Source organism: Oncorhynchus keta, unplaced genomic scaffold, assembly GCF_023373465.1.
Source record: "Oncorhynchus keta strain PuntledgeMale-10-30-2019 unplaced genomic scaffold, Oket_V2 Un_contig_16909_pilon_pilon, whole genome shotgun sequence".
Taxonomy (NCBI): domain Eukaryota; kingdom Metazoa; phylum Chordata; class Actinopteri; order Salmoniformes; family Salmonidae; genus Oncorhynchus; species Oncorhynchus keta.
The window spans coordinates 65,566-77,729 of record NW_026280185.1 but is presented as its reverse complement, the minus strand read 5'-3'; the positions used below and the strand labels follow the sequence as shown (position 1 = coordinate 77,729).

The following is a 12,164-nucleotide window of genomic DNA, read 5'->3' as shown; positions in this document are numbered from 1 at the left end:
GGTAGCCTAGTGGTTAGAGTGTAGAGGAGGCAGGGTAGCCTAGTGGTTAGAGTGTAGGGACAGCAGGTAGCCTAGTGGTTAGAGCTTTGGACTAGTACCTTAAAGGTTGCAAGTTCAAATCCCCAAGCTGACAAGGTACAAATCTGTCGTTCTGCCCCTGAACAGGCAGTTAACCCACTGTTCCGTTATTGAATATAAAAGTTTGTTCTTAACTGACTTGCCTAGTTAAATAAAGGAGTTGTTGTTACATGGTGTGATTGTGGTAATGTACAGCAACTGAAGTGCTTCTGTTCTCCTGATCTGAAATACCTCACCATCACATACCGACTTCATGAAAATGGTTTTATTTGGTCATCGTCACTGCCGTGTGTATCCCCTCCCCGACGCCGCAACGACTCTCTACGAACGACACTGGACTATTTGCAAACTGGAAAAAGCGTATCCTGAGGCCGCGTTCATTGTTGCTAGGGACCCTTTAACAGGCAGCTCAAACCTGCAGTTGAGATCATTTGAACAGCACATTTTTTATGAAATGAAACATATGCATTTTGTTTGGCATATTTTATCATCTCAAACAAACAATGCTATTTATCAGACTCACATTTTTTAAAACACCCCATTCAAAGGTGGTTGAAAACCAGGAAGTGAATGTGAGCAAAACCAAACCTCATTTACCACAAATGTTTTTGTACTAATTGTGTATATATAAAAAAAGGGAAATTGTAATGTCATTTAAGGATGATTAAATTAAAATTGTAAAACCACATAATAGTAAAAATATGTTCTACCAGGTGGTTGAGTTACCCATTAAAGGAATGCAATTAAGTCAAAACTTGTGATAATGGGACAACGGAGAAATATTGTTACGGGATATGTTTGTCTGTGCAAGTACAAAAATCCTTTCAAATCCAAATATTTACAGTCTCTCTGTTATCTTCAATATGTTTCACAACATCATTCAGTACATGTAATATTACTGCAATTATAAGCATATACAATGCATTCGGAAAGTATTCAGACCCCTTGATTTTCTCCACATTTTGTTACATTTACAGCCTTATTATAAAATTGATTAAATTAGTTTTCCTTATCAATCTACACACAATACTCCATATTGACAAAGCAAAAACAGAAATACAGTATTTACATACGTATTCAGACCCTTTGCTATGAGACTCTAAATTGAGCTCGGGTGCATCCTGTTTCCATTGCTCATCCTTCAGATGTATCTACAACTTGATTGGAGTCCACCTGTGGTCACAAGGTGGATTGGGGAAGGGAACCAAAAAATGTCTGCAGCACTGAAGGTCCCCAAGAACACAGTGGCCTCCATCATTAAAAATAAATAAAGTTTGGAACCACCGAAACTCTTCCTAAAGCTGGCCGTCCAGCCAAACTGAGCAATTAGGGGAGATGGGAGTTGGTCAGGGAGGTGACCAAGAACCCGATGGTCACTCTGACAGAGCTCCAGAGTTCCTCTGTGGAAGATGGGAGAAACTTCCAGAAGGACAACCATCTCTGCAGCACTCTGCTAAATCAGGCCTTTAAGGTGGAGTGGCCAGACAGAAGCCGGTCCTCAGTAAAAGGCACATGACAGACAAAAGGCACCTAAAGACAGAGTGTGAGAAACGAGATTCTCTTGTCTGATCAAACCAAGAATGTACTCTTTGGCCTAAATGCCAAGCGTTCCGTCTGGAGGAAACCTGGCACCATCCCTACGGTGAGGGGTGGCAGCATCATGCTGTGGGCAAGTTTTTCAGCGGCAGGGACTGGTAGACTAGTCAGGATCGAGGCAAAGTACAGAGAGATCCTTGATGAAAACCTGCTCCAGAGCACTCAGGAGCTCAGACTGGGGCGAAGGTTCACCTTCCAACCGGACAACGACCCTGAGCACACAGCCAAGACAACGTAGGAGTGGTCCTAGTACCCCTGGTTGAGAACCACTGCTCTCCTGTCATGTCCTTTCTCAGCCTCCGTACCTTCTGTTGTCCCCGCCCCTTTGTTTCTTTTCTCCTCGAACGTGAACAGGTCGCGTTTGAAAAGCTAGCTAGCTAATAGTACACTGCTAAATACAGGGAAATATTTTTTCTTCAATCGAGCTGGTAAGTTAAGATTTAGGTATCTACCAACAGTCATAAAAGTCGTCTAAACGTTGTAATTAGTTGATAGGTTTGCATAACCGTTAGCTTGGCTAGCTACCTGCTCCGTTTAGCTTGGTAGCTAGCTAGCCAATTGCTCCTGCGAACTAATTTGAATCTGTGCTCAAATTGAGTCGATATAATAATACAAGTATTGTTTTCTGCTGACTGGTAGCTACATGCAGATCGATTGTAGCTGTGCATAATCAATTAGTTACTGTTGTACTTGATGTTCCTCTTTTCTTAGCCTGTTAGCTAGCGGAATAATGCTTCCGGTTTGAATCCTTCAAAATAAAATCCCTCATGGGAACATTGGAATGTCATTAAATCGGTAAATAAATGTGTCACTGATATTGTTCTATTAACTAAAGATACAAATTCATTATAAAAAAAGGTACATATTTGACACTCGACAAAAATAGAATCGAAATATACATGAAGATATTGAATGGTACAAACAGTTGTTTCACTCCATATCCTCCTTTGTACACAGGTGACCATACAAGATCTGGTGTTCTGAGACTCCAGTTCTAGAAGACTTGTGAATAAACACAGCCCTCTTGGCACACACTGATTTGAATCGGCGTTGTTTTCACATTTTAATTCAATTACTTTGAACCAACACGGAATAGACCTTGAATTGACGGTCTGTGCCCAGCGGGAGGAGAGACACATCAAACTTGTGACGGCTCCATTCAATTACCCAGGTTTATTTATTATTGCTGTTTGTTTTTTTTTTTTTACCAAGAAACATTCTAACTCGACAGACAATATGAGTCAAAAGAAGGGAACGTTGATGGATGAAATCGAAAAGAGTTTATGGAATTTAACCGAGGACAATTTACGCTCCCTTTGTGAACGTTATGGCCAAGATGCATCCCAAGTTAAAGGATTGGATCACCGCTCGCTGCGGCGTAAAATCATGGAGGAAATGTGGGACAATACGGATTCAATGAAATCGGTGGAGCAGGGAACGTCTTGGTTAGTTCAACTGATAGAGGACATCAGGAGGATACAGGAGGAGGGTAGTGGTGCACCCGTGAGTCCCAGCAAAGCCGATGAGGGAGGGGCTGGGTTACCTAGCAACAGGTTGGAGGTGGAACCCGTGAGTCCCAGCCAATCGGATGAAGAATGGAATGGAGAGGGAGGGGCTGGGTTACCTAGCAACAGGTTGGAGGTGGAACCCATGAGTCCCAGCAAAGCCGATGAAGATGATGATCCTGTAGATTGCGATGAAGAATGGAACGGAGAGGGAGGGGCTGGGTTACCTAGCAACAGGTTGGAGGTGGAACCCATGAGTCCCAGCCAATCGGATGATGATAATGACGCTGCAGACTGTGACGCAGGGGACACGGATTGGTTGCCTAGCAATGGGCTGGAGGCAGAGTCCACGAGTCCCAGCCAGTCCGGTGATTGTGATGCTGCAGACTGCGATGAAGAATTGGACAGGGAGGTCAGGGATGGGCTGGAGGTGGAGTTATCTCCAGAGAAGCATACACCAGAGCAGAAGGTGAATATTTATTTTCCCAGTCAGAAAGTGAGTATTTAGTTTGTTTCTCAATGCTTTCATTCATTCCTCAACAACTTACGCAAGGCTTTGGGAGAATATTGGATGTTTTTCCTCTTAGACTTTCTCCTTTATTGAGAAGGATGAGGTTGAGTAATCGAGGAATTGAAAGACTTCAAAGTTCATTGACAGGCAGGAGAGGGTTTCCCATCCTGATTAATTAAGTCTCTTTTTTTTCTGATTTCTAGGACAAGCGTCGCCCACCGAAGACCCTGTGTCGTGCCTCTCCCAGTACCTCCTTAATTTGGGGTCTGAAGAGGGTGTCTGTGCAGCTGATGGACTGCAGGAAAACACCGGGGCAGAAAACCTCCAAGAAAACCCACTCCTGTGCTCAGTGTGGGAAGAGTTTTGCCACAAAAGACATTCTGGAGCGACATCTGCTAACTTACACTGGAGAGAAACAGAAGAATATATGCGCTGAATGTGGAAAAGTATTCAGTACATTTTCCAGCCTTACCAGGCATCTGAAAACTCACACTGGAGAGAAATGTCATGTTTCTGAAACCACATGCTCTGAATGCGGAAAGACATTCAGTACACATTCCAGTCTTAGGAGACATCTGCTAACTCACACTGGAGAGAAACCGTACGTTTGCCCTCGTTGTAAGAAAGGTTTCAATGATCCAGGAAACTTGAAGAAACACATCAGGAGAGCTCACCCAGGAGAGAAGTTGGGTGTGGAGAGGCTCTACCGTGAACCGTGTCCTCACTGTGGGGAGAAGTTTCCCACAAAGAAGGCTTTGGAGGAACACCTGGTAACCCACACAGGAGAGAAACCTCACCAGTGCTCTGACTGCGGGAAGGGATTCAAGGAATTGTCTAGTCTTAAGAGGCATCTGAGAACTCATACTGGGGAGAAACCATACATTTGCCCTCGTTGTGGCAAGCCTTTTAATGATCCAGGAAACTTGAAGAAACACATGAAAAGAACTCACTCCGGAGAATATTCCAAAGAGAAACCTTCCGAAAACAATGTTGGTTCTTCAGAACAGGAGACCGTAAAGAAGCCAGTCCTTCATCCATGTTCTCACTGTGGGAAGAAGTTGTCAACCAAGACAAGACTAAAGATTCACCTGAAGAACCACACTGTAGAGAAATCTCACATCTGCCCCGACTGCGGGAAGAGCTTTGCTTTCCGTCCCTCCTTGACCAAACATCAGAAACTTAGTCATTCAGAGCACGGAGGAGTGAAACGGCACGAATGTTCAGTCTGTGGGAAAGTCTTTAATCAACCAGGAGCCTTGAGGTCCCATCAAAGAACCCACACTGGAGAGAAACCTCACCTCTGTGCTGACTGTGGGAAGAGTTTCTCTTTTCAGTCGTCTCTGAAAAGACATCAGGCACTTCACGCAGCAGGTAGTGCGAAGCCCCACATGTGCTCTGTCTGTGGGAAAGGCTTTAGAGATTCTGGATACTTAATAAAACATCAAGCCATCCATTCGGAAGAGAAACCTCACCTCTGTTCTGATTGTGGAAAGACTTTTGCATCCTTATTTACCTTAACGAATCATTCCAAATTGCATCGTTTAAACAGAGACCAATTCCAATGCCCTGAATGCAAGCGCCATTTCCCAACAAAGGAAAGGCTGACAAGCCACCAGAGAACGCATACCGGGGAGAAACCATTTCGCTGCTCCCAATGCCACAAACGCTTCTCTCACTCAAGTAGTTATCAAAGGCACCTTCGTATGCACACTGGGGAGAAACCCTTCATTTGCCCCCTTTGCGGGAAGCAATTTAATGACTCTTCAAATCTTAGAACACATGTTAGAAGACATAAAGGAGAGAAGGTAGGCAAGACACAGGTCTCTGAGCCATGCCCTCAATGTGGGAAGAGGCTGGCTTCTAAGGCAGGGTTAGAGACTCACCTGCGGACCCACACTGGAGAGAAACCTCACCTCTGCGCCGACTGCGGCAAGAGCTTCGGCTTCCACTCAGCTTTGAGAAGACATCAGAAAACGCAGCACGGAGAGCAAGTAGCGAAGCCGCACGTCTGCTCTGTCTGTGGAAAAGGTTTCATGGAATCTGGAGCGCTGAAGAAACATGTGGTGACCCACGAGGAGAAACAGCACCTCTGTCCCGACTGCGGGAAGACCTTCAGGGTGGTCCAGGCCTTGTCAAATCATCAGAGAACCAAGCATCAAAAAACGAACAAGGAAGTAAGAGAGAAGAATCCGTTCCTGTGCCTTACTTGCGGCCAGGAATTCAATTCAAAGCATAGATTGGTAATCCACGAGCGAAAGCACACAGGAGAGAAGCCTTACCAATGCTCCCATTGCGACAAATGCTTCACTGAGAAGTCATACATGAAACGTCACCAGACTGTGCACACGGGAGATAAACCTTTCCAATGCTCCGTCTGCGACATGAAGTTTTCGCATGGTGCATCTTTAATACGGCACCGCCTAATACACTCAGGTGAGAAACCGTACCACTGCACTTACTGCGACAAGAGTTTCTCTCAGTCAAATACGCTGAAAACACACATACTAACGCACACCGGAGAGAAACCGTACCAGTGCCCCGACTGCGGGAAGCGTTTCACTGAAAAGAAAGCCATGAAGAAACACCAGCGCAACACACACAGCAACACACACGGGTCAGGGGAACACAACTCTGCTTTCTCTTTGCCTGGTAAAAAACAGGGATTGAGTCAAGACGGGAGCCCTCGAGCAAAGCTGTACCAATGCCCTGACTGTGGCAAGTGTTTCTCAGAGAAAAGAGCTCTAACGAAACACCAGAAGACACACAGGAGAGACAGCGCCCCCTATTGGTCCGGTATACTGCAGCGATGGAGTCAAGACCCGCAACACTCTAATACTGACTCAGACTCTGACCAAGACCAAGACTGGACCTCTTTATAAAGACTCAGACCAAGACTGGAGAGGCTCAGACCAAGACTGGACCTCTTTATAAAGACTCAGACCAAGACTGGACCTCTTTATAAAGACTCAGACCAAGACTGGACCTCTTTATAAAGACTCAGACCAAGACAGGAGAGACTCAGACCTCTTTATAAAGACTCCGACCAAGACAGGAGAGACTCAATCTCTTTATAAAGACTCAGACAGGGCCTCAGTATTGACCCCCAGTCAGATGAGCCCAGGACCTCGTTTAAACAGGGCAGATAGGATTGTATTGTCTTGTTTTGGCCAGCAGTTCTTCAGGCTTTTCCCCTTCTTCACACTATGTCAACCTTCAGTATGCGAATTCTGCTTTAAAGCAATTTTGTTTCGTTGCGTGTTGTATTGAGACTTTTCTCAATTATATAACATAATATATATATATTTTTTAAAGAGCATGAGAAGATCATTTGGTTGAAAACACCAAGATGATGAGATCAACACTCCATCTTCGGTATAAACAAGCTGAGGGATGGGAATGGGGGGGAAAACAACCTCAAATTCATAGACATGGCAACAGAAAGCTGCCCATAGCATTTTACACAGCTACCATTTACAACCATTGGATTTTAAAATGGATTCATTGATTATATTCTTTGTCCTTGAAGATAACATTTCCACAACTCTTTAGAAACAAGCGCCCCTCCACCACACACATACCTAAGAGACTCAATGAACTTAAAGGATACTGACATGTTTCACAGTTGTGTATAGCAAATCATGTTTTTGTTTTACATTTTTAGGGCTCAGTTTCGATCAGATCCACTTTAGTGGTGTCAGAGGTAGAACTGCGTAAGAGCTGTCAAATCCATAAGCGGCTCCTGGCATTATACCTAAAACATAACTAAAGCGGACATTGCAATCGGTTTTGCACAGTCACAGAAATCCCATGCAGCCCTTGTTTAGACGTTGGAACCACTGAAATAGACATGGCAACAGAACACTGAAATAGACATGGCAACGGAACACTGAAATGTGATGTAATCTACAGCCCGTTGAATGATTTTGAAATCCGAGTGTATTCTTTCTATGTATAGTCGACAGCTCCAACAGTTCCCCCTCAGACGCCACCAAAACATCCGCCACGTCGGTTGATGATCTCATTGAATCTAGGCCTAAGTGTACACACTTTGGCAGATGATATTGAGGAATGTTGTGTTTCGAAAGGCTGTTTTTGAGTCTTATGGAAAAACATCATGGAAACCGTGACAGTAAACGTGTTTGAACTGAATTCTGAGGTTGTAGTTTTTGTCTTCAGTTATTTGACTTTCTGGTCAGTGGAGTTTTACAGCAGAGCCAGAGATGATCAATATGGACATCAGGACGACCTGGCATGATGACTCCTTGCTGTCCACAGTCCACCTGGCCGTGCTGCTGCTCCAGTTTCAACCGTTCTGCCTGTGATTATTATTATTTGTTATTATTATTAATAAAATAATTATACATTTAAAATTCATATTATTAACTGGCCACCCCTCATAGCCTGGCTCCTCTCTAGGTTTCGGCCTTTCTAGGGAGTTTTTCCTAGCCACCGTGCTTCTACACCTGCATTGCTTGCTGTTTGGGATTTTAGGCTGGGTTTCTGTACAGCACTGAGATATCAGCTGATGTATGAAGGGCTATATAAATACATTTGATTGGAGGTGCAGTTAGATAATTATATACATGTCATTCAGACTAACACTGTCCAGATATAATTGCTCCTGGCGTTCTAGCCTGAAGTTCCAGGCAGTTGTATAATTATATACATGTCATTCAGACTAACACTGTCCAGATATAATTGCTCCTGGAGTTCTAACCTGAAGTGCCAGGCAGTTGGGCGCCTTCATTGGCAGCGATGCAAGAAATATTTAAATTGTGATCAGGTCTGCGCCATCACATCCATGACCAGGATTGGCACTGCACAGGCAAACTGACAAGACATTTAGAAAAACAACATCTTCCACTTCTAGAAATTGAAGCTAATTTCTAATAAAAACACATGATACCTTAAGGTTGGATTATAATTGTCAACACGTAGGTGATGTGGATCTGTCTATACATGTTTGTGTTGGAAAAAAAATACACAAAAACTGAACAATAAGAAAACGCCTACACCGACAAGCTGAGACGTGACGTTGCCGTGGATATAGAACAGTACTAAATAGATCCTACACCAACAGCTGAGATGTTCTTTATCCACGGCAAGGTTACATCTCAGCCGTCGGATCTATTTAGTACTGTTCTTTATCCACGGCAACGTTACATCTCAGCCGTCGGATCTATTTAGTACTGTTCTGTATCCATGGCAACGTTACATCTCAGCCGTCGGGTCTATTTAGTACTGTTCTGTATCCATGGCAACGTTACATCTCAGCCGTCGGGTCTATTTAGTACTGTTCTGTATCCATGGCAACGTTACATCTCAGCCGTCGGGTCTATTTAGTACTGTTCTGTATCCATGGCAACGTTACATCTCAGCCGTCGGGTCTATTTAGTACTGTAACGTTGCCGTGGATATAGAAACCTACTAAATGGATGAAAAAGGAAAAACACTGGATTACTAAGAAAACGTTCTTTAATTGTTCCTGTTCATAAGGAAATATTTGTTTCGACATTTTTCATACAAAAACAGCGTCTTCTTAACGTTGACACGTTTTGCATTGATACAATATTTGACACAGTTGCAAGGGGAGGACGTTACGACGAGGGGAAAGTAAAGACCGCAAAAATAAAGACATTTAAACGCCACAACAAAAAAAGTCGTCCATACAAAAGTAATAATGCCACTAGACTGTCTGTTGTAGGGAAAAGACCAACCACGCCAAAAAAAAAACACCTCTTGTTGTTTCACAAAATGGCTTCCTACTCCCTAGTACACTGCACTACCCAGGGCCCTATTCCCTAGTACACTGCACTACCCAGGGCCCTATTCCCTAGTACACTGCACTACCCAGGGCCCTATTCCCTAGTACACTGCACTACCCAGGGCCCTATTCCCTAGTACACAGGGCCCTATTCCCTAGTACACTGCACAGGGAGCCATTTAGGAGACCATTAGAGACGGTTCCAGCAGGATCTATAAAACTAGAGGGGAGGGGCTTTAACTTTATACATATTTTAAAAAAGGAAGTTAATTAAACTACATTTAAAATCCCACTACAGCACCAGGACAGTGTTACACTAGAATCAGTCAAGTGGCATTGGGGGGGGGGGTTAAGAGACACTTAATGATGGTTCACGATGAACGGGACACGGAGGCAACATTTTTTACGGTTAAAACTAAACCGGTTTGGCACCGGTAACAGACACAGTGAGGGGAAAGATTTCAGACTCGGTGACAGTAACTAGGAGGTCGTGGAACAACGAGCCTGGCCTGGTGTTCAGGATGATACAACGTAGAAAAGACACGATTCCCTCTTCTATAGAACAAAGCAGCGCATCAAATCTAGATAGTGTATTTCTAGATGAATATTCTATAACGTTGATCCTCATGCAACACAGACCCAGGCTGTGAACCAAATGGCCCCAATTCCCCTATATAGAGCACTAGTTTTGACCAGAGCGCTATAGACCCTGGTTAAGAGTAGTGGAACAGAGATCAGGCTGTGAACCAAATGGCCCACATTCCCCTATATAGAGCCCCAGAGCGCTATAGACCCTAGAGCACTAGTTTTGACCAGAGCGCTATAGACCCTGGTTAAGAGTAGTGGAACAGAGATCAGGCTGAACCAAATGGCCCACATTCCCCTATATAGAGCACTAGTTTTGACCAGAGCGCTATAGACCCTGGTTAAGAGTAGTGGAACAGAGATCAGGCTGAACCAAATGGCCCACATTCCCCTATATAGAGCACTAGTTTTGACCAGAGCGCTATAGACCCTGGTTAAGAGTAGTGGAACAGAGATCAGGCTGAACCAAATGGCCCACATTCCCCTATATAGAGCACTAGTTTTGACCAGAGCGCTATAGACCCTGGTTAAGAGTAGTGGAACAGAGATCAGGCTGAACCAAATGGCCCACATTCCCCTATATAGAGCACTAGTTTTGACCAGAGCGCTATAGACCCTGGTTAAGAGTAGTGGAACAGAGATCAGGCTGAACCAAATGGCCCACATTCCCCTATATAGAGCACTAGTTTTGACCAGAGCGCTATAGACCCTGGTTAAGAGTAGTGGAACAGAGATCAGGCTGAACCAAATGGCCCACATTCCCCTATATAGAGCACTAGTTTTGACCAGAGCGCTATAGACCCTGGTTAAGAGTAGTGGAACAGAGATCAGGCTGAACCAAATGGCCCACATTCCCCTATAGACCCTAGAGCACTGAGTTTTGACCAGAGCGCTATAGACCCTGGTTAAGTTGGAACAGAGATCAGGCTGAACCAAATGGCCCAATTCAGAGCATCAGGCTGACCCTGGGTTAGTGGAACAGAGATCAGAACCAAATGCCCACATTCCCCTAGGAGCACTAGTTTTGAGAGCCTATAGTGGGTTGGAACAGAGAGGCTGAACCAAATGGCCCACATTCCCCTATATAGAGCCAGAGCGCTATAGACCCTGGTTAAGGGTGGAACAGAGATCAGGCTGAACCAAATGGCCCACATTCCCCTATATAGAGCACTAGTTTTGACCAGAGCCTATAGACCCTGGTTAAGAGTAGTGGAACAGAGATCAGGCTGAACCAAATGGCCCACATTCCCCTATAGAGCACTGTTTTGACCAGAGTATAGACCCTGGTTAAGAGTAGTGGAACAGAGCTGAACCAAATGGCCCCATTCCCTATATAGGGTTTTGACCAGAGCGCTATAGACCCTGGTTAAGAGTAGTGGAGCCTGAACCAAATGTTCCCCTTAGGAGCACTAGTTTTGAGAGCCCCTGGTTAAGGGTTCAGGCTGAACCAAATGGCCCACATTCCCTATAGAGCACTAGTTTTGACCAGAGCGCTATAGACCCTGGTTAAGAGTAGTGGAACAGAGATCAGGCTGAACCAAATGGCCCACATTCCCCTATATAGAGCCTGTTTTGACCAGAGCGCTGGACCCTGGTTAAGAGTAGTGGAACAGAGATCAGGCTGAACCAAATGGCCCACATTCCCTATATAGAGCACTAGTTTTGACCAGAGCGCTTAGACCCTGGTTAGAGTAGTGGAACAGAGATCAGCCTGGCCCACATTCCCTATATAGGTTAGTTTTGAGAGTAGAGCCTGGTGGGTTAGACCTGGTGAGTAGTGGAACAGAGATCAGGCCTAGCCCACATTCCCCTATATAGAGCACTAGTTTTGACCAGAGCGCTATAGACCCTGGTTAAGAGTAGTGGAACAGAGATTAGTTTTGACCAGAGCGCTAGACCCTGGTTAAGAGTAGTGGAACAGAGATCAGGCTGAACCTTCCCCTATATAGAGCACTGTTTTGACCAGAGCACTATAGACCCTGGTTAAGAGAGTGGAACAGAGCCTGAACCAAATGGCCCACATTCCCCTATATAGGCACTAGTTTTGACCAGAGCGCTATAGACCCTGGTTAAGAGTAGTGGAACAGAGATGGCTGGGTTCCCCTATATAGAGCACTAGTTTTGA

The 12,164-nt window shown here is 44.7% G+C and overlaps 1 protein-coding gene across 1 annotated transcript; it reads left to right on the top strand.

Moving 5' to 3' along the window:
* Window positions 1-777: 777 nt before the first annotated feature.
* On the top strand, window positions 778-7,839 carry LOC118379846 (zinc finger protein 585A-like). The gene is made up of 3 exons (XM_052503199.1): window positions 778-2,102; window positions 2,632-3,648; window positions 3,894-7,839. The coding sequence occupies exons 2-3, from the start codon at window positions 2,911-2,913 to the stop codon at window positions 6,567-6,569; spliced, it is 3,414 nt and encodes a 1,137-aa protein (XP_052359159.1). The 5' UTR covers window positions 778-2,102; window positions 2,632-2,910; the 3' UTR covers window positions 6,570-7,839.
* The last annotated feature ends 4,325 nt before the right edge of the window (window positions 7,840-12,164 follow it).